General features: G+C 39.7%; 3 protein-coding genes and 1 long non-coding RNA gene across 4 annotated transcripts; all 4 read right to left on the bottom strand.

Moving 5' to 3' along the window:
- On the bottom strand, positions 13,376-15,612 carry LOC104728673 (L-type lectin-domain containing receptor kinase S.6). Its single transcript, XM_010447628.2, has one exon. The coding sequence runs from the start codon at positions 15,573-15,575 to the stop codon at positions 13,509-13,511; it is 2,067 nt and encodes a 688-aa protein (XP_010445930.1). The 5' UTR covers positions 15,576-15,612; the 3' UTR covers positions 13,376-13,508.
- LOC104728671 (L-type lectin-domain containing receptor kinase S.6-like) lies at positions 15,675-16,454 on the bottom strand. The gene has a single exon (XM_010447627.1). The coding sequence runs from the start codon at positions 16,452-16,454 to the stop codon at positions 15,675-15,677; it is 780 nt and encodes a 259-aa protein (XP_010445929.1).
- On the bottom strand, positions 17,207-18,648 carry LOC109127469 (protein MITOFERRINLIKE 1, chloroplastic-like). The gene has a single exon (XM_019232244.1). It carries the CDS (start codon positions 18,611-18,613, stop codon positions 17,396-17,398), a length of 1,218 nt encoding a protein of 405 aa, XP_019087789.1. The 5' UTR covers positions 18,614-18,648; the 3' UTR covers positions 17,207-17,395.
- On the bottom strand, positions 18,733-19,356 carry LOC104725263. Its single transcript, XR_757859.1, has 2 exons — positions 19,175-19,356; positions 18,733-19,079 (listed from the first exon to the last, which is right to left on the bottom strand). It is a non-coding gene; the product is annotated as an uncharacterized LOC104725263 (long non-coding RNA).

Below are 19,362 nucleotides of genomic sequence, written 5' to 3'. Positions count from 1 at the left end.
TTGAACCATCAGCTAGGCATATATGAAGGTTGGTGGACTTGAAGTCAGTGTGCCCAAGCTTTTGTGCTATAGAATAGGGCATCACACTGATAGATGCTCCCAAGTCACATAAGCACTGGTTGTAGTGAAGATAGCTAAGTGTGCAAGGCAGATAGAATGGACCTGGATCCTTAAGCTTAATTGGGATGATTACTCCTCTAAGGTCTTCAAGATCCTTCTCATCTTGAGCTTGAGCCTTCTTTTTTGATAAATCAAGCAAAAAATCCTTATAGAGAGGATATGGATCATACTGTTCCAAGGCAGGTCCTCTCTCTTCTTCTTGGTAAGCAATGATGATCTCTTGTATGGCCATCACTTCTTCTTGTTTCTCAATCACAACCTCTTCCTTCAAAGCCTTCTCTTCCTTTTGTTGCAAAGCCAACATTTGTTTTTTCTCAATGATTTCCCTTAATTCCTTAAGCTTCTGTGCCTTGAAACGTCCTGGGAATGGTAGAGGCGGTTTGTAAGCAGGAGGGATGTACTTAGCAGGCTTGACAGCTTCTGACTCTTCAGCTCGATCGGCCACTCGAACACTCACTCGGTCGAGTGCATGCTCGAGCACCTGGTCGAGTGCAATACCGGAGTCAGTCTGCTTTGCACAAACTTCACTCTGAGCTTCAAGAAATGACCAATCCTCCCCAACTTGAACTTCACTGTCCTCAGTGACTTCCTCTTCAAAGATATGAATGGCTTTGGCAGTAAACTCCCTTGGGTTTTGAACTGCTTTTCCAGGGAGTTGGGTGGGTTTTGGAGCTGAAGTAGATGCTATATTGCTCTCCATATACTTCACTCTTGAGTTAAGACCTTCAAACTTCATATTGAGATCATTATATTGTGATGTTAACCTTTGATTCAGCTCAGCAAACTGTTTGGCTTCCTCAATCTTCCCATTGGTTTGCCCAATCAACAGCTGTTGTATCATTGCTCTTAGGTCTTGTTCCTGGCCTTGGTTAGTCTGAAACCCTGGTGGGGGACACAATTGGGGCTGGAACACTTGTTGCTGCTGCTTGGGTGCATAGTTGTGCTGTTGTTGAGGCTGAGGAGGTGGATAGACTTGGTCTTGAGGGTTGGCTACATTGGTGCTCCTATAAGAGAGGTTGTTCTGCTTGAATCCTCCACCTTGGTTGTAGCCTTTGTATCCTCCTCCTTGGTTCTGCATATAACACAACTCAGCAAACTCCCTATCTCCTTCTTGGACTGGAGCTTCTTCTTCACCAATGAAGTGAATGGTTTTTGACTGGCTTAGGAGAATCTTGTCAAGCTTCTCATTGACCATCTTTAAATCCTGCTTGTATTTGTCCTCCTGATCAGTGGAGGGGATCCTCATGGTTCTATCATAATCTTCATTATAATTACCATCTGACTGAGCAAGGTTCTCAACCAATTCCCATCCTTCTTCCACATTCTTGTTGAGGAAGTTGCCATTTGAAGCTGTGTCAAGAAGCATTCTTATCTTGGGAAGCACTCCTCTATACAAAGTGCTTAGAAGGGACTCATTGCTGAAGCCATGGTGAGGACACTGAGTTTGGAATCCTTTAAACCTCTCCCAAGCTTCACAAAAGCTCTCATTATTCCTTTGAGCAAACCCAGAAATTTCATTCCTCAACCTAGCAGTCCTTGCATTGGAGAAGAACTTGGCCAGAAAAGCTTTCTTGCATGCATCCCATGTGGTTATAGCTCCAGTAGGAAGAGTCTTCTCCCATAGATGAGCTTTGTCTCCAAGGGAAAATGGGAATAGCCTTAACTTGAAGCCATCTTCACTTACTCCATTGATTTTTGTGAGTCCACATATTCTGTCAAACTCATCAAGGTGATCTAGAGGATCCTCCATTGGCAACCCATGAAATTTGTTGGCTTGTATCATGGAGATCAATCCACTCTTTATTTCATAATTATTATTTGCCACAGCAGGAGGCACAATACCAGCTCTTTGGTTGTGTGTGTTAGGTGCATCCCGAGCAACAATGTGTCTAGGTCTATGATCATGGTGATCTTGCTGCTCCATGACTACTTGTTCTTCTTGTTGTTGAACTATTCTTCTTTGCTTATGTCTCAAACCCTTTTGTAGCATGTGGATGTTGTCAATAGGCCTTTGAAGACTGTCTTTGCCTTTTGACCTTGTGTGCATCAACAAACTCGACTACAGACTCGAACAGGTACACGATCGAGCGCATGCTCGAGTGAGTGGTCGAGTCGACTGGGAAGTAATGGCTATTTGGATCCGGCTTCTGACTCGATCAAGTGCTCGATCACGGCTCGGTCGAGTGGTGGTCGACTGGGCGGTCGAGTGGGTACCTGAAACTCAAGACAGCCAAGCAAAGGAAGATTCGAGTTCAGTAACTTCACAAGTGTTTAAACGAACTTAATCTTAGACTAATAATGATCCTAAATGTCACAACACAAACTCAAATGGGCAACAGCGCCAAATTGAAACTGATTATTTTTGTTGGTGGTGGTGAATGATGTATGGAATGATGACTTATGAATGAATGGATGTCAGGGTGTTTCAATTCCCCTTATGCAATTGTAGTATAAGAGGTGTCAATCCAATCTGAGTGTTTGTGAACAATCAAGATGTGCATATGAGTCTAAGTCAAGCCAGATGTAAAGGTTGTTTGTCACTAACAATCCTATGATGAAATGGAAAGTGCAGAAAGTAAAACTACAAGAACTAGGAGCTAAATGCAAATGGAACAGAGTGATTATGACAAACAGAAATGGAAACTATGGAAATGCAAGTATTGAACTAATGCAAGGTAAGTAATGAACAGGATACTAAATGAATGCAACAGAAATGCAACTAGGGTGAAACAGGACAAACACAAATCATAAACACAAGTTCTGGGTTGGAACTCGAGCAAGCACTCGATCGAGTGCTGATCGAGTGCAGGGTCGAGCTGGACAAATACGCAAAACAGAGCAACACAAGAAAAACAGAGCAATACCAAAAGCAAATCAAACAACGATCAAACAACAGGATTTAAGCTAAGAAATCAATAAACAAGGAAGGTCTTGAGGAGGGATTCATGGGCTGGACTATGATTGAGGTCATCTAACTTGGTCAACAAATCTCAAACAACTTGAGCTAATCTCTAGACATATATTTCTAAGACATGTTTAATCCACTCTCATGGCAAGAAACAATCAAACTCATGCATCTCTAGACTTGTTCTCACAAAGTAAAGAATCTACACAAGCAGACATTAAGCAATATGTCAAAAATCAAACAAGACTTCTAATCTCTTAGCAAGCCTAATGATAGTCTCTAGATCTAGCCTTATCTATGCTCCTTAGACATTGGTGTGATGCTAAGAGGCTTGAAATCAGATCCTACCCTCTCAGATATAGGATCAGCATTAAGAACATCTAGCCTAGAAGAGATCTACAACAATCAAGCTTGACCAAATCAGACAAACCTCAAACACAACCCAGCCTAACCCATCCTCAAGATCCTAAGCAACTACTCACAAGCATACATGATGAACATCAAAATCATAAACCCAGAAAATACTGAAACTTGCATCATTAGAAAGATAAATCAAAGATCTACAATATTGAAGAAAGAACCAAACTCAAATTCTCAATATTAAGAAAGTTATGAAACCAACAATATTGAAGAATTTAGTCTTTTTCTCCTTTTAAAAGAAGTACAAGATCTAAGAAAATAAAAGTGCAAAAGGAATAATTCTAAAAAAGGTAAAAACTAGGTTTTTGACTCTCTAAAAAGCTGGACTCTTTTGATGGCTGCAGGTACAAGCCCTTATATAGAAAATGTAGTGGAAGCCCTAAAAACGCTAAAAGACAAAATAGCCAGGTGGCTCGACCAACTCGACCTGGTGCTCGGTCGAGTGACCGGTCGAGTTGGCTCCTCTTGTGCTCTTCCCACTCGGTCGAGTCCCTCTCAGCACACGGTCGAGTGTCTGGTCGAGTTGGACTCCGGACCTTGGTTCTTCAGCCTTAGCTCTTTTGCTTTCTCCTCATGATTGCTTGCATGCTCCTTAAGCTCCAAAATCACCTGTTTATGCATGAAAAGATGCAAATGCAATGCAACTAAACTCTAATGCAAGAACAGTCCTAAAGCTATGCAATAATGGTCAAAATGGATAGCAAAAGTTGCAAAAGATGTGAATATATTAAGAGAAAACAGGGTAAAATATATGAATAATCAGTTTCACCCCGTTTGAACGGATGTCTAAACTGACAAAATTCATAAAGTTTGGGGTATAAAAAAGTGTTTCGGAAATAGTTGGGGTATATTTTCGCCGTTTTCTCGAAACCCATAATGTTGGAAATATGAACCCTACACCCCTAACCCTAACCCCTAACCCCTAAATGTCATGTTTTGAATGTTTTACACATTTTGATCAAAATGTGTAAAAGTCACTATTTGTCTATAATTATTATTTTTTTTGGTTATAATAATAGTAATATTTATTTTTCCATTCTAAATTTAAATTTTGAGTTATAATAATCTTATTTTACAATTATCTCATAACTCAGCCATGTAAGTTAATAAATCAGCCATTACTTAGTCAAATTTTTGGGCCATTTTTTTAATAAAAAAAAATCAAAAATTTGAATTCAAATTTTGGAATTCCTTTTTAATAATAGTTCGTTTAAAATATATTTATTACGCGTGTGGATGATAACAAGAAACATAATTATTGTTTGTGTCTCCCCAACAACACTTTTTTGTATTCCCGAGCGGGTATATAATAAATTAATATGGCCGTTCAATAACTCAGTCGTAACACCATTAATATGGCTGTTGCATAACTCAGCCGTAACATCATTGTTAATTTAACCGACTATCCTAAGTCAGTTGTGTAAAGAACACAACTCAGCCTTCGAGTATATTATTGTGAAACGACGTCGTTCGATATATTGTTTTAGTATAAATTATGGGATTTGTTGTGATTTATTGCTTTAGTAATCGAGATCGAGTCAAGATGATGGCGCATAGAGATATCTACGGCGGCAATTCCAGGGCTGATGAGAAAACTGCTTCTGAAGCACTAGCTGAGGTAGATCTTTGGACTATCTGAAATCTCAAAGCGTTATCTTAATATTGTGTTTGTGGAACTGTAGGAGCTGAATCGTAATGAAATAAATATGAAAATGAGGTACGGCAAAATCCGGAGGTGTGACAAGGGTGTTCCAATCGGGTGTAATTGCGGTGCGGTGCTTCTCGTTGCCACTTCTAATGATCCTAGCACCATGCTAGTAGCACGGGAGGAGGACGTTATTTCAGTTGTCTGTATGACATGACAGATGTAAAGATTTTTGTACTCTTATTTTTGAGTTTTGTATTCTGCTTCTGATTTTTTTAGTGTAATATGAATTATGTACTATTTGTAAGGGTCTCGGTCAAGGCTGCGGTTTCAGGACATGGTGGACTGATGCATTGCGCGAAGAGTTTGCCAATATTCAGGAGGAGAAGAATGAGATCAAGCAGGACTTGGATGCAGACAAGAAGCGCATCGAGATTCAAGAAAAAATGATCTTGAATATGGAAAAGAAATATGATGCGCTGGAGAAGAAGTTTGAGGGCTTGAACAAGTATTTGTGAGATTAGTCAAGCTCTGTTGTTTTATTTTTTATTTGGAATTGATATGAACTTTCTATGTTGTGGTGTTTTATCAATCTATTTTAATAACTCAATCATGATTAATAATAACTCAGCCGTCATAAACGATATCTCAGCCAACCCTCAAATTAGAATGACTAAATAACCGACCAAACCGAACCGAACCGAAAAAATAATTTTTCCCAATTTGGTATTTTTGTATTGGTATGTTTGGTTAATTTCGGTTATATTCGGCTTACTTTCGGTTATATTAGGCTAATCTACTTAATTACAATATATTTTGGGTTATTTATGGTTATATATTAATCTAACCGACCCATAACCGGAAATAACCAAAAAAAATTAAAAAAATTTAGAAAATATATTCAAATGGTAATCATATTAGTATATTCATATTACCACCTTAAACAAAACACATTAAAACACATTAGAACCAAAACCAACAAACAAATAATGTTACTCATCTGAACCCTACATCTCAAACCCTAAACTCCAACCCTAACTCTAACCCCTAAACGTCATGTGTTGTATGTTTTACACATTCTCATTAGAATGTGTAAAAATCAATCTCTCTCTATAATTATTACTTTTTATTGGTTATAATAATTGTAATATTCATATTTCAATTGTACATTTAAATTTTGCGTTATAATAATATAAATTTACAAATATTTCATAAGTCAGCCGTGTAAGTTAATAACTCAGTCATCACTTAGTCACTTTGTCGGAAATTTTTTATTTTTCATTCGAATTTTGAGTTCAATTTTTTTATTATTTTGTATAATATATTGTGAAAAAGCTAAATTTATGAATTTATTACGCGTGTGGATCTGAGCAGACACATAATTATTGTTTGGGTTTCCCATAACACTTTTTGTAATATCGAGGCACGGCACGAAAGACCAAACTCAGCCATAACTCAGCCGTACGAAGTACATAACTCAGCCGTACGAAGTACATAACACAACCATAACATATATGTTTATTTAATATTTACTTATAACTCAGCCGTGTGAAGTACATAACTCATCGGTAACATTGAAAATATACTAAACAAATGACTTTCTTATCCAAGTACAATTCCTACCAAAAGAAATCCAAATGTTTTCAATATCCAAGTACAATTCCTACCAAAAGAAATCCAAATGTTTTTACATATCTGATGTTCATATATTTTGCCCTGTTTTTCCCTTAGTATATTCTCATCTTTTGCATGATTTTCTATCTCATTTGTCCATTATTGCATAGTTTTAGAACTGTTTATGCATTAGAGTAGATTTGCATTGCATTTGCATAGTTTCTTGCATAAACAGGTGATTTTGGATCCTAAGGAGCATGGAAGTGATGCTGAAGCAGATTGGAGCTGTCAAGAGAAGGAAACAAGGGATTTGGAGCTGAAGAATCAAGGTCCGGAAGTCCACTCGACCACCCACTCGACCAAGCACTCGGCCGTGTGCGGAGAAGGACTCGACCGGATGGGAGAAGCAAAAGAAGAAGCCACTTGACCAGCACTCGACTGAGCACCTGGTCGAGTTGACCGAACCACCCACTTATTTTGTCTTTTAGCATTTTTAGGGCTTCCCTTCCTTTTCCTATAAAAGGCCTTGTACCCTGCAGTCACAAAGAGAGAGGTTTTTTTAGAGTACAATTCTAGACCTAGTATTTACCCTTTTGGGCTATTATTCCTTTTGCTTTTTATTTTGTTTAGATCTTTTAGCCACTTTTGTTTATTTTTAAGAAATCTTTGATACTTGTTGGTTCCATAACTTTCAAAGTATTAAGAATTTGAGTTTGATTTCTATCTTCAATATTGTAGATCATGCAAGTTTCATTGATTTCTGGGTTTATGACTTTGTTCATCATGTTTTGTGTTTGTGAGTAGTGGTTTAGGATCTTGAGGATGGATTAGGGTGGATAAAGGTTATGGTTGTTTGGATTGGTCAAGATTGATTGCTTAATATCTCTTCTGGGTTAGATATGCTCTATGCTATTCTTATACTGAGAGGGTAAGGATAGATCTCAAGCTTTTTAGCATCATAGCAATGTCTGAGTTGTTAGATATGGCTAAGTCTAGAGATTATCATGAAGCATGCTAAGAGATTAGATGTTTTGTTGATTTTTGACAATAATGATCTGGGTTTTAATGCCTGCTTTTATATGTAATAGCTAGTGAGAACTAGGTCTAAGAGTATCTAAGCTTGATTGTTATTATCATGAGAATGGATTAACAAGTATTAGAAGATCATTGTCTAGAGATAGCTCATTGTTGATTGAGGTTTGTTGACTAATTTAGATATAGCCATAGCTTGAGTCCATCCCATGAATCCATCCTTAGGACCTTTCTTTGTTTATTGATTTCCTGTTTAAGTATTGTTAATTAATTTCTGCTTACTCTGTTTCAATATTTGCTATGTTTCTGGCATTCGCTCATCAACTCGACCATCCACTCGATCGAGCATCCGATCGAGTGCTTGCTTGAGCTCCTTCCAGAGTTTCTGTTTTATGTTCTGCATCTTCCTGTTTCATTCCCTGTTTCATTCTAGTTTCATTGTCCTGTTGCATTTCATTTAGTTTCTGTTTAATCTTGTGTCATTGCTTAGTTTGCTTACTATAATTTTTGTTCCTGTTTCACTTCATTAATGCCTTGATCATTCTGTTTACTTTGCATTTATTGTACCTTTCCCTAAGGACTCTCATAAACGCGCCCATGTGCTGTAAAAAAGGTAACTGAGTAAAGAACATCAACTCAGCCATTATGTTTTAAATAACTCAGACAACGACAACAATAATTAAGACATAAAGTTAAACTTACTTCATTAGTAAGCCACCCATAGGTACCATATTCTTCTGGCCTCACTGGCCAGTCCTTTCGTTCGGTGATTAGCTCCCTGTAGAATTCAATTTTTATTCTGCCATTGCCTAACGGAATAGTCCTAACAAACAAATAAACACAAGTTAATATAATGTTAACAAGCTGTGATTAACTTGTTAAGAAAAAGGGTCTAAAGGGTCATACTCGGCTTTCTTTAGAAATCCAAAAGTTTCTGCAACTTGACCGGATCAACAGGTGCCAGAGGATCATATATTCTAGGTCCAGGTGAACATTTCTTCCTCATGCACGTCAGTCCGTTGTCTCCAATATAAGGGAAAATCCTGCTTGGATGAGCTTGTTGTGTATTCAATGCACTCCCATCCGGGGACAGCTTAACACTCTCCAGCCTAAAAGCTTTAATTCTATCAAGCCTAATTTGTTCCTCTGCATCTTCCTCAGATTCAGGTTCAAGTGTGTTGGCTTCAGCAATAAACTGGTTTGTAATATCACATACACTGCTTTCAGCAGCTTCTGCACCAGCTTCTCCCTTATTCAAACCTCCATGTAGTACAATAGACAACGGCCTAACAGCAGTAGGATTTTTAGGCTTTCTACCTCTACCTCTTTTCTTTTCCTGAATATCTCCAGCCGCTAATTCTTTGGCCTTCTTTGTCGCAGCTACTTCTTTGGCCTTCTTTGCTGCAGCTACTTCTTTGGCCTTCTTTGCCGCAGCTACTTCTTTGGCCTTCTTTGCTGCAGCTACTTCTTTGGCCTTCTTTGCCGCAGCTACTTCTTTGGCCTTCTTTGCCGCCTCTAACTCTTTGGCCTTCTCTGTCGCCTCTAACTCTTTGGCATTTATCCTCGTGTAAGGCCGTGTTTTCGTATCAGCTGGTTTCTTAGCAGCTGGAGACTTCTTAGCAGCTCGAGACTTCTGAAGGAAATCAAGAGGATTATCAAAATCATCCATCAGATTCTTACTGATCCCATCCAATCCACTGCCATCAACAAATTTCTTTTCCTGTATAACATAGAGAAGTCAATTAACGATAATGATAACTCAACCTAAACATTCTGGAAAATCAGCCATAAAATTAATATAAATCAGACAGTACCGGAGGACTGTTGATAGAGTAATTTTGTTGCATTTTTCCTGGAATGACTGGTGGACCTTTTGGTGTATGTAGTTTTGCCTGAAGGTCCGGTGATATCAGGTCCTTTATTTTTAAATTTGAAAACGCAGATGTCGTGTTTTGGCCAGTTTCCCCAACACCCATGGAAAGCACGTGAGCTTTCATCTGTTTGAGATCACGCTCAAAAGATCCAAACCTGGTATCAATCCTTTCATTCATCCTCTTTTCTATTCTATCTCCAATCTTCTTCTCTAGATCCAGAGGCATATTAGCAATGTTTGTATCAAGGGTGTCAAACCTTGAGTTTAACCTGGACACCAAGTCAACGAGAGTTCTAACCAACACATCTTCCCCCGCATCTTCCACCTCAGTAGCCAACTGAAACAAATACACAAACTGTCGTAAACAAGCTAACGAAAGGTTACATAAAATATAAACTCACTATACACCATATCACTTACCTTTTTTCCTTTCTTCTTCTTCTCTTGTGCAGCTCCTGCTCCTTCACCAGAATCACCACCCTGACTGTTGGAAACTTCCTCCTTATGGACTTTCCGCTTCTTTGCGGGAGGAGATTCAGACTCAACAGCTGCTTTAGCTTTCTTTTTCTTTTTCTTATTATCACTCTCCTTAACATCCCAAAAACATTTAACAAACTTATCCATATGATGTCTTCGATCAGGCGATCAATTGCTGGGTCATCTTCTTGATCTGGCCACGTATGAAATAGATCGTAGCCATTTTCCTTCATAACCATTTTACAGACACGCACCTGTAACATAAGAGATTATGAAACCCATCTGTAAGTTTTAACTCAGCCATCACTAAACCATAACTCAGCCATCTAAGACCATAAATCAGCCATCAAAGAACCATAACTTAGCCATAAAAGAACAATAACTCAGCCATAACTAAACCATCACTCAGCACTTACTATACTAAATAATAACTCAGTCATTTCTAAACAATCACTCAACCACTGCTAAACCATATATCAGCCATCATTTAAACAATAATCAGCCAGTAACTATCAGTCTATCATAACACAATCAAAACCTTNCTTTACGATGATCTTGATCTATCCATTGCCGGCACACTTTCAGTCCTTCCCTGAGTTCATTTAATGATNCGAAATAACCGTTTCCATCGTTGAACGTGTACGGTTTCCATGCCATCGAAGCAACGGTATGGCATCATCTTCAGCTGATGCATTCCCAAACCGATCTCCAAAGCATTTGATGGACTCATACGCCCAAGCCTGTAACACGGGTGTAAACCCACTAAGGGTGTACGATTTCCCCGTAGGCCTCAATAACTTTATGCCATCAACAAGGGCTTCAAATGCTGACCGACCCCACGGATAAGTCTTTATTGCTTCATCATCAAAAATTATTTTGGCACTTTCATATGGAATTCTAGAGTTATGATGCAAACCATAAAGTCCAATGTGTTGAAGAAGCAACAGCCCCAACCCTTTACGATGATCATGATCTATCCATTGCCGGCACACTTTCAGTCCTTCCCTGAGTTCATTTAATGATGGACCTTCCCCACCATGCACTTTCAAAAGTCTGAAGAACTCTTTGTGTTCCTCTTCAAGTTCAAACCGTTCTGTCGGCATTGGGTCTATGTTTAACCACGTCACATGAGCAAATTCATTCAACCCAAACCTGATAGGTTGACCACCGACCACAAACCAAAGCTCCTTCTTATGTACCCTTAACTGGTTACATAGTAGGAAATGTACTATCTTACCAGACCAGACGAATTGGCTATCAACTAGCTTAGAGATTATTCCAATAGGTACATCCTTCGTTTTTTCCCACGCATCTTGTCCTATTGATTCCCTAATCGCAAGGAATTCTCCCATCCTGAAATTGGTATTAATATCTCTAAACTTTAGATTAGAGTTTCCTTCAGTGTATAGACTTGGAGGGTAATCCCTTGCTTGTTCTTCAGAAATAATCACCATCGACATCTGATAAATAATATAATTCATAAGTAAATCATAAAATAAATTAGCCATAACATAAAGCAAACTCATACACAAAGCATAACATAACTCAGCCACAAATACATAACTCAGATGTAAAGCACAAAATAACTCAGTCACCAATACAAAACTCAGCCGTAACTCAGCTGCAAAATAAAACAAATCAGCCATCAAATCGAATAGATCTAACAAATCATCCGTAAACCCTAAACGTAAATCAGCCATCGAATCGAATAGATCTAACAAATCAGTCGTCATTAACGACGGCGACAATCAGCCGTAAATCATCGATAAGAACCCACATTCAGCCAGAAAACTCGAAACTAAACACTCGACATGTACCGGAACGTTTAAACGAAGACAAACACGATGAAGAGAGAGAGAGCGACAACGAAGAGAGAGAGAGACGACGAAGAAAGAGAGTGCGACGACGAAGAGAGAGAGAGCGAGCAAAGACGGTGAGAGATGACGGCGAGATATTGACGGCGACAGAGTGGACAATGACAGAGTATCACCGGCGACAAGAGACGACGAAGAAGAGTTTTTTTTTTTTCTCGCGGTTTGTGAACAGTGAACACTTTTCACTTTCCCTCTCTTTATATAAACAAGAAAAAATAACTGTTGATCTGGAAAAAAAACTGCTTAATGACATGTTTAATCATATCTGATGTGTATTTTAATTTGCTGATGTGTATTTTTTTTAATTTTTTTGACCAAAATCGAAAAACTAAACCCAAGGGATAAATTGTAATTACACCCAAGGCAATAAACATTTGAGCAATTTTAAAAAAATTGTTAGATGAGGAATAACCCAACTTTTGGATAACATTTGAGTAATTCTTTCAAATATTTAACATGATCAAATATAATCATTACACAAAATGCATATCAAATTATAAAGAAAAAACATATATTTTTTTGTATCTGTAAAAAAATTAAATATATATATATATATATATATATTGAATAGTATTTTAGTTATTAGATTCAAGGGGTAATTTAATAAAAATATATATATAATTTCAATGGTACATTTGTAAATAAAATGATTAGTAGAGGATTAAGAAGTAATTCAAATAGTAGTAAATAGTGAAAGTGTGTGTTTTGCCAATTTTAAATAGTGAATATACTAATTCTCCAATTAAGTTTTAAAAATGTATTAAAACTCCAATTTTCTCTTTTTAAAAAGTACATAATATAATCTTTAAAAATTTAAAAACCTCAAAATAGTATTATCCCATTGGTGATGCTCTTAAGGGCATCTCCATTGATTCATCTTTAAAAAAAGTTCCTTAACACATTAATTTTGAAAATGTTAGATTTAGAACTTCTTAAGAAATTGTAAATTTTTATGGATCCATTGAGAGTTACTAAATTTGAAGTTCTTAAAAATTTTTTTTTTAGTTTTGTTACTGGCGGCGACTGGCGAAGCTGCTTTCAATCAATGGTTGGGTTTGGGGTCATCGCGTTGGATCCTAAAGAAGATTTGATTTCATCATATATTAAAAGAATTGAACACCATATCCGTCAACTCGATTTCATTAGATCCAATAAAAAAAACTGAGAAGATGATCAGAGGTGAGATGAAGTCGAAGTGTTGTAGATTTCTTCCGATTTTACCGAGAGAGAGAACGAGAGAGAGAGTCGCGAGAGAGAGAGTTGCAGAAAAAAAAAAGTTCTTTTTTTCTTCCAGCCAATCACCAATTGACACGCCCGAGATCCTTAGTGATTCTAAAACATCTAATATAACGATTGATGCATAGCAAATTTGAATTATTTAGATTATATATTTAATCTGTTTTATTACTAAGCAACTTACAAGCAACTCACTAAAATAATTCAATGGAGATGACCTTAGTTTCCAATACTAGACCGATTAAAAAGAGTCCAAATTTCCAAATCAAACCCAAAAAGTTTATGAAATACAGAAAGCCCCAAAAAAATCAATTAGCTAAAATTGGATTTAGGCGTCATCCAGGGAAGATCATCCCCACCCAAACCATCAGCAATGATCTCTTCAGCTTCCATAGCTGACCGGATTCTCAGCAAAGGCCTCCTCACCGGAAGAACTGGCGATGGCGCCTCCCCGCGTATAATCCTCACAGCCTCTTTGATCCTTGGCCGCTTATCACAGTCCGGATGCGCACAAACCATCCCAACCATCAACACCCTTTCCATTTCCTCTGCATCAAACTCTTCCCTCAGCATGATGTCAGCACCATCCAGGACTTTCCCCGTCTCCCAGAGGCTCCACATCAGCTCTACGAGCACCGTCCCGTCATCCCCCACCGGCCTACGCCCCGTACACACTTCAAGAATCACCACTCCGAAGCTGTACACGTCGGATTTTTCAGAGGGCACACCTGTGTACACGTATTCAGGTGCCAAGTAACCCATAGTACCTGCTGGGAGTGTAGGGGCTCGTCTAGCTAGCAACGCACTGTGCTCATAAATCTCAGCTAACCCGAAATCACCAAGTTTGGCGTTAAAATCGGTATCAAGCATTATGTTACAGGTCTTGACATCACGGTGGATGATCTGTCTCTCACATTCTTCGTGTAGATAAGTAAGTGCAGAAGCCACACCCAGAATGATATTTACCCGCTGCTTCCAAGAGAGGACTATAAACTCTTGTGATGGATCCGATGGGGGTTTCTTGTGTAGGAATTCACTCAAACTACCGTTGGGCAAGTACTCAAACACTAGGGCCGTCTCTGTTCCTTCACTGCACCAACCCTGGAACTGAACCAGATTCTTGTGCCGCAAGTAACCAGTCACTGTGGTGAACTCTGTGGTGAAAGGGTTACGGTTGCACTGTGGCCAGTGTTGTCGATCAAAACGCTTCACGGCCACAGATCCAATGGAAGGAATAGAGCCTCTGTACACAGTAGCTGAAGCTCCTTGACCCACGATTGTGTTCTCGTTGAATCCTGATGTCGCCGATTTGATCTCAGCCAAGGACAACCTTCCCGGCATCCGATTAAGCCCCGAATTCGTATCAGCTCCTTCACTAATCCTTTTCTTGCCACAAATCAATGATAAAACAATAAACGCCACGAGAATAACAATTGCAGCCAGACCAGGTAATAGACTCCAAAATGGGATCTTTAATCCAACAACTGAAACCCTGTAATCGAAACCGTTACGATGAATTGCATCAGAGCAGACCGAACACTCTTCCTCTTCCTCCTCCTCCTCTTCCTGAATCGCATCAGAATGAGACCCAAAGGTCGTAAATTTCCACCGCTCAACGATGTGCAGAGCTGACCCAGGATCCGTAGCAGCATTTGAAGCAGCGAAACCAACGTGCATATACTCCTTTACTTTACCATAGAGATCGATCTGTGTTGCTAAAACAGGACTCGTAGGCTTAACACGTGAATACCCAACCCAAACCCTAATGAGTTTAAGAGCATCACTATACTCAATCCACGCCATCATCTCTCTCCCACTCTTGAGATCAAATCCTTTTGATAACGCATCAACAGAAGCAACAGAGATGATCGAATTAACATCGATCCCAACGTGGTTATCGTTAATATCGCCGTTCCCCGGGTCAAACCGAGTATCAAACTCGACGGCGATGAAGGAAGAATCATCCGGGTTTGGTAGGCCAAAGAAGCCATTAGAGAAGACCAAGGAGTCAGCTTTGGATGTGATCAAGAAAGCGAAACCGTCACCAAAAGGGCAAGAAGGTGAAGCCATGATGGAGAAGGAGAAGCGGCAAGAGAAAGAAGCGGTTGTGTTTGTTGAAGGTTCGAGAAACTTTATTGGGTAAACGTAGAGGGCTCGTCCGTAGCCGGAGGGAGATGGGTTTGACGGAGATGTTGTGGCGGAGGGAAAGCAGGGTTGTTGTCGGGTGAGGGAGATTGTACGGTCTCGGAAGTAGGCGTCGCCGTAGAGAGTTAAGTTGTGTAGTGGCGGCGAGAAACGGTGAGAAAACGTGGGGAAATCTTGGGAAAGGAAGAGGATTAGGTGGAGGAAGAAGAGAAAAGGAAGAGAGTGATGATTCATCTCGCTTCTCGTGTCATGTGGTTTTTTTTGGTGATAGTATTTTCTTGGAATCGATCTTTCGTTCAAATGCTTTTGTAATGAAACGTTGAGAAGATCATTTTATAAGTGCATGCTTATNAAAGCTGACCCAGGACCCGTAGCAGCATTTGAAGCAGAGAAACCAACGTGCATATACTCCTTTACTTTACCATAGAGATCAATCTGTGTTGCTAAAACAGGACTCGTAGGCTTAACACGTGAATACCCAACCCAAACCCTAATGAGTTTAAGAGCATCACTATACTCAATCCACGCCATCATCTCTCTCCCACTCTTGAGATCAAACCCTTTTGATAACGCATCAACAGAAGCAACAGAGACGATCGAATTAACATCAATCCCAACGTGGTTATCGTTAATATCGCCGTTACCCGGGTCAAACCGAGTATCAAACTCGACGGCGATGACGGAAGAATCAGAATCATCCGGGTTTGGTAGGCCAAAGAAGCCATTAGAGAAGACCAAGGAGTCAGCTTTGGATGTGATCAAGAAAGCGAAACCGTCACCAAAAGGGCAAGAAGGTGAAGCCATGATGGAGAAGGAGAAGCGGCAAGAGAAAGAAGCGGTTGTGTTTGTTGAAGGTTCGAGAAACTTTATTGGGTAAACGTAGAGGGCTCGTCCGTAGCCGGAGGGAGATGGGTTTGACGGAGATGTTGTGGCGGAGGGAAAGCAGGGTTGTTGTCGGGTGAGGGAGATTGTACGGTCTCGGAAGTAGGCGTCGCCGTAGAGAGTTAAGTTGTGTAGTGGCGGCGAGAAACGGTGAGAAAATGTGGGAAAATCTTGGGAAAGGAAGAGGATTAGGTGGAGGAAGAAGACAAAAGGAAGAGAGTGATGATTCATCTCGGTTCTCGTGTCATGTGGTTTTTTGTGGTGATAGTATTTTCTTGGAATCGATCTTTGGTTCAAATGCTTTTGTAATGAAACGTTGAGAAGATAATTTTATAAGTGCATGCTTATATAGACACAAAAGAAGCTTAATGCTTCATTTGAGAACAAAAGAAAAGCTCTGTGTATATCTTTGTTCATCTGACCATACCAAAAGCCAAAACACAATAATCAGCAACAAGTTAGTTTTCACAATCTTCTTTCCTCTTCACATATTCATTTAGATTTTAAAGTCTCACAAGGGCTGTGAACAACTCGAGACCCCATGCCTCGCGTAAAACCAACCCAACCACCCTCTTTTAGTATCTAACTCACAGTCCCCAGTTACACCAGAATACACAGAAGCACCAAGTTATGTGAACATCTGTCATCAGCCTAGTCTTGACCACATCTTATGGTGTAGTTATGGAAGCAGATATAGCACAGCCAACACGCCACAACAAAGGCTCAAGATGGTTCTGTTGCATTTTCTCCAAAACTGTTTCTTTCAACTATCCATACGACTAGTATCTTAATATGCCAGGCAGTAAGTTCCTCATTAATGTATGTAGCAGATAATTATAAAATCAACATAACTCCCAACTGCTTTGTAACAAAAATGAAGTGTATGAGAAAAGAAGGAAGATAGATTTACATGCGTAGGAGGATTATACGGCCAAAAATGACATGAGATTGAAGGAAAGCATGGCAGTCTATAAAGATGAGTCTGAAAGAAATCGAATCAGATTGAAAATAAAGCTCGAATGAAAATGCAGCAAAAGTGAATTATATTTTGAACAAGTCAAGTATGGAGAATAAGCTTATCCGTTAAACAACCCACAAGGATAAAGATTAATGCTTCTTGGAGAACCATGGAAAAGCTCTCTTTGTTCATCTGACCATATTTAAAACCAAACTCAAGAATCAGCATCAAGGTTAGTTTCAGAATCTTCTTTCCTCTTCAAATATTCATTTAAGATTGTAAGCCTTGCAGTCTCAAATGCAAAATAACCGATAGCAGAGAAACAAGCGCTGTGAACAACTCGAGGGCCCATGCCGCGAGTAAAACCAACCCAGCCTTCCTCTTTCAGTATCTGTCTCACCGTCCCAGCCACACCAGTATACATAGCAGCACCAAGTTTGTTCACTGCCTCTACATGAATCTGCGTCATCAGCCTAGTCTTGACAACATCTAATGGTGTAGTTATGGAAGCGGATATCGCACCAGCCAATGCGCCACAACAAACACTCTGCAAAGGCTCAAGATGGCTCTGCTGCGTTTTCTCCAAAACCGCAGCCTTGAGGTATTCAAACGACGAATAACTTAGAACACCAGCCGGCAAATTCCTCAACAATGTAGCCGAATAACCGGCGTAAAGCCCCAAGATTCCATCTTTCTCAAGAATCTTAAGCAATACTTGATACGATCTCCCACTAGCTCCAACTTGCATTCTCTGTGTAATGAGCTCTTTAGGAACCATTATAGCCGAAGAGATTATGTTTCCCATAGCACCAGCAGTAGGCGGGATTAGCACGGTCGGAAAATCCGGGAATTTGGAGAGTAGAGACTTACCAAACTCACAGGTACCGAAGTACACGGCGGAGGAAAACGTAGACCCAACAATCACGGCGGAGACACCACTGTAAAAACCTAAAACACCTTTAGCTTGAAATGTCTTAACGATTGCATCAAATGTGTTGCTATACACCTGAGACGCGCCTTTGGTTTGAAGCTTGGTTTTGATTGTGTCAAGTGGGAGAAGAGCAACGTATGTAAAAGCTCCCGCCAGTCCACCGGCTCCTGCACCGATGATGGCACGTTCCCAGACAGAGAGTTGTTTCATCAGTGTTTGGATTTTTGGACTGCTTCGTGATGCTGGTTTGATCCATTTCAGGAATTCTGATCCGGGTTTTGCGTGGATTGGATTCGAGACTGATGTACATGCAAACAATGGCTCGGATCTTGCTGTAAATCTCGGTGATTTGGGTTTGGGTTTAGGGTCTCTGACGATGGGGCTTTGGACGGAGGTGAGATCGGAGAAATGAGTGAAGAGGGAATTGAAATCGCTTGGAAGATGGCAGTGATTAAGATTCGGAGATGGGAGGCCAAGAGTTTCGGAGAGTCTACCTTCCATGGCTGATTTGGGGGAAATGAGAACCAAACATAATAAAAGATGATGACGATACCTAAAAGAAAGAGAAAACAGCGCCCAGTGTAGTTACGGAAAAGCAAAACGACATGAAGTGGAAGACGGAGAAAAAACGCTTCAAGGCGTGAAGTTGGCTAATCAATCAGAAGATGTTATCTCAATTAGTTTTTAAACAATACGTAAATGGAAATTCACGACAAACTCTTTGCAAAACAACGCCAGAGATTATCTATATACAGTGTAATTAATGCCTGAGAGTGGAACTCAGAATAAGGCTAACTGCTTCCTATGCTTTTAACTGTTTTGGGTTCATGTCTGGAATTGTGATTGGGATAGAGGTGATGTTGCCACGCTTGCTCTATCGGTACCGCGAATGTTGTACTTCTCATACACTCTTTCGCGATTCTCAGACCACCATACCTCTGCCTGTTGCTCCTTGAACCTTCTCCGGCTACAAAAAAAAAAAAAAACAACCGCATTAGTATTAGTTTATAATCTCCAAAAAAAAGTATCAAGATAACAAGTGTATCGATTCTAAAATGTTACCTAAACCGCACACGTTTGAGATCTCTTGTTCCATCGCCTAGGGCCAATAGTGTTATATAAACACCAGGTTCGTACTGTTCGATCCACTCTGCCTCAACTTGAGAAGCATTTGAAGCTGATGCTACTGAGCTTCTTGAGTTTCGGCGATTGTCACCATCTTCTGAGAAACCATTACTGATTCGAATACC

The sequence above is a fragment of the Camelina sativa genome, chromosome 11 (genome assembly GCF_000633955.1).
Source record: "Camelina sativa cultivar DH55 chromosome 11, Cs, whole genome shotgun sequence".
Classification (NCBI taxonomy): domain Eukaryota; kingdom Viridiplantae; phylum Streptophyta; class Magnoliopsida; order Brassicales; family Brassicaceae; genus Camelina; species Camelina sativa.
The sequence above is the reverse complement of the archived record's forward strand: the minus strand, read 5'-3'. Positions and strand labels throughout refer to the sequence as shown.

What these genes read in the sequence shown, in the direction of transcription:
- LOC104728673 (XM_010447628.2), bottom strand. Translation starts at nt 15,575, where the DNA reads ATGAATCATCACTCTCTTCCTTTTCTCTTCTTCCTCCACCTAATCCTC.
- LOC109127469 (XM_019232244.1), bottom strand. Translation starts at nt 18,613, where the DNA reads ATGGAAGGTAGACTCTCCGAAACTCTTGGCCTCCCATCTCCGAATCTT.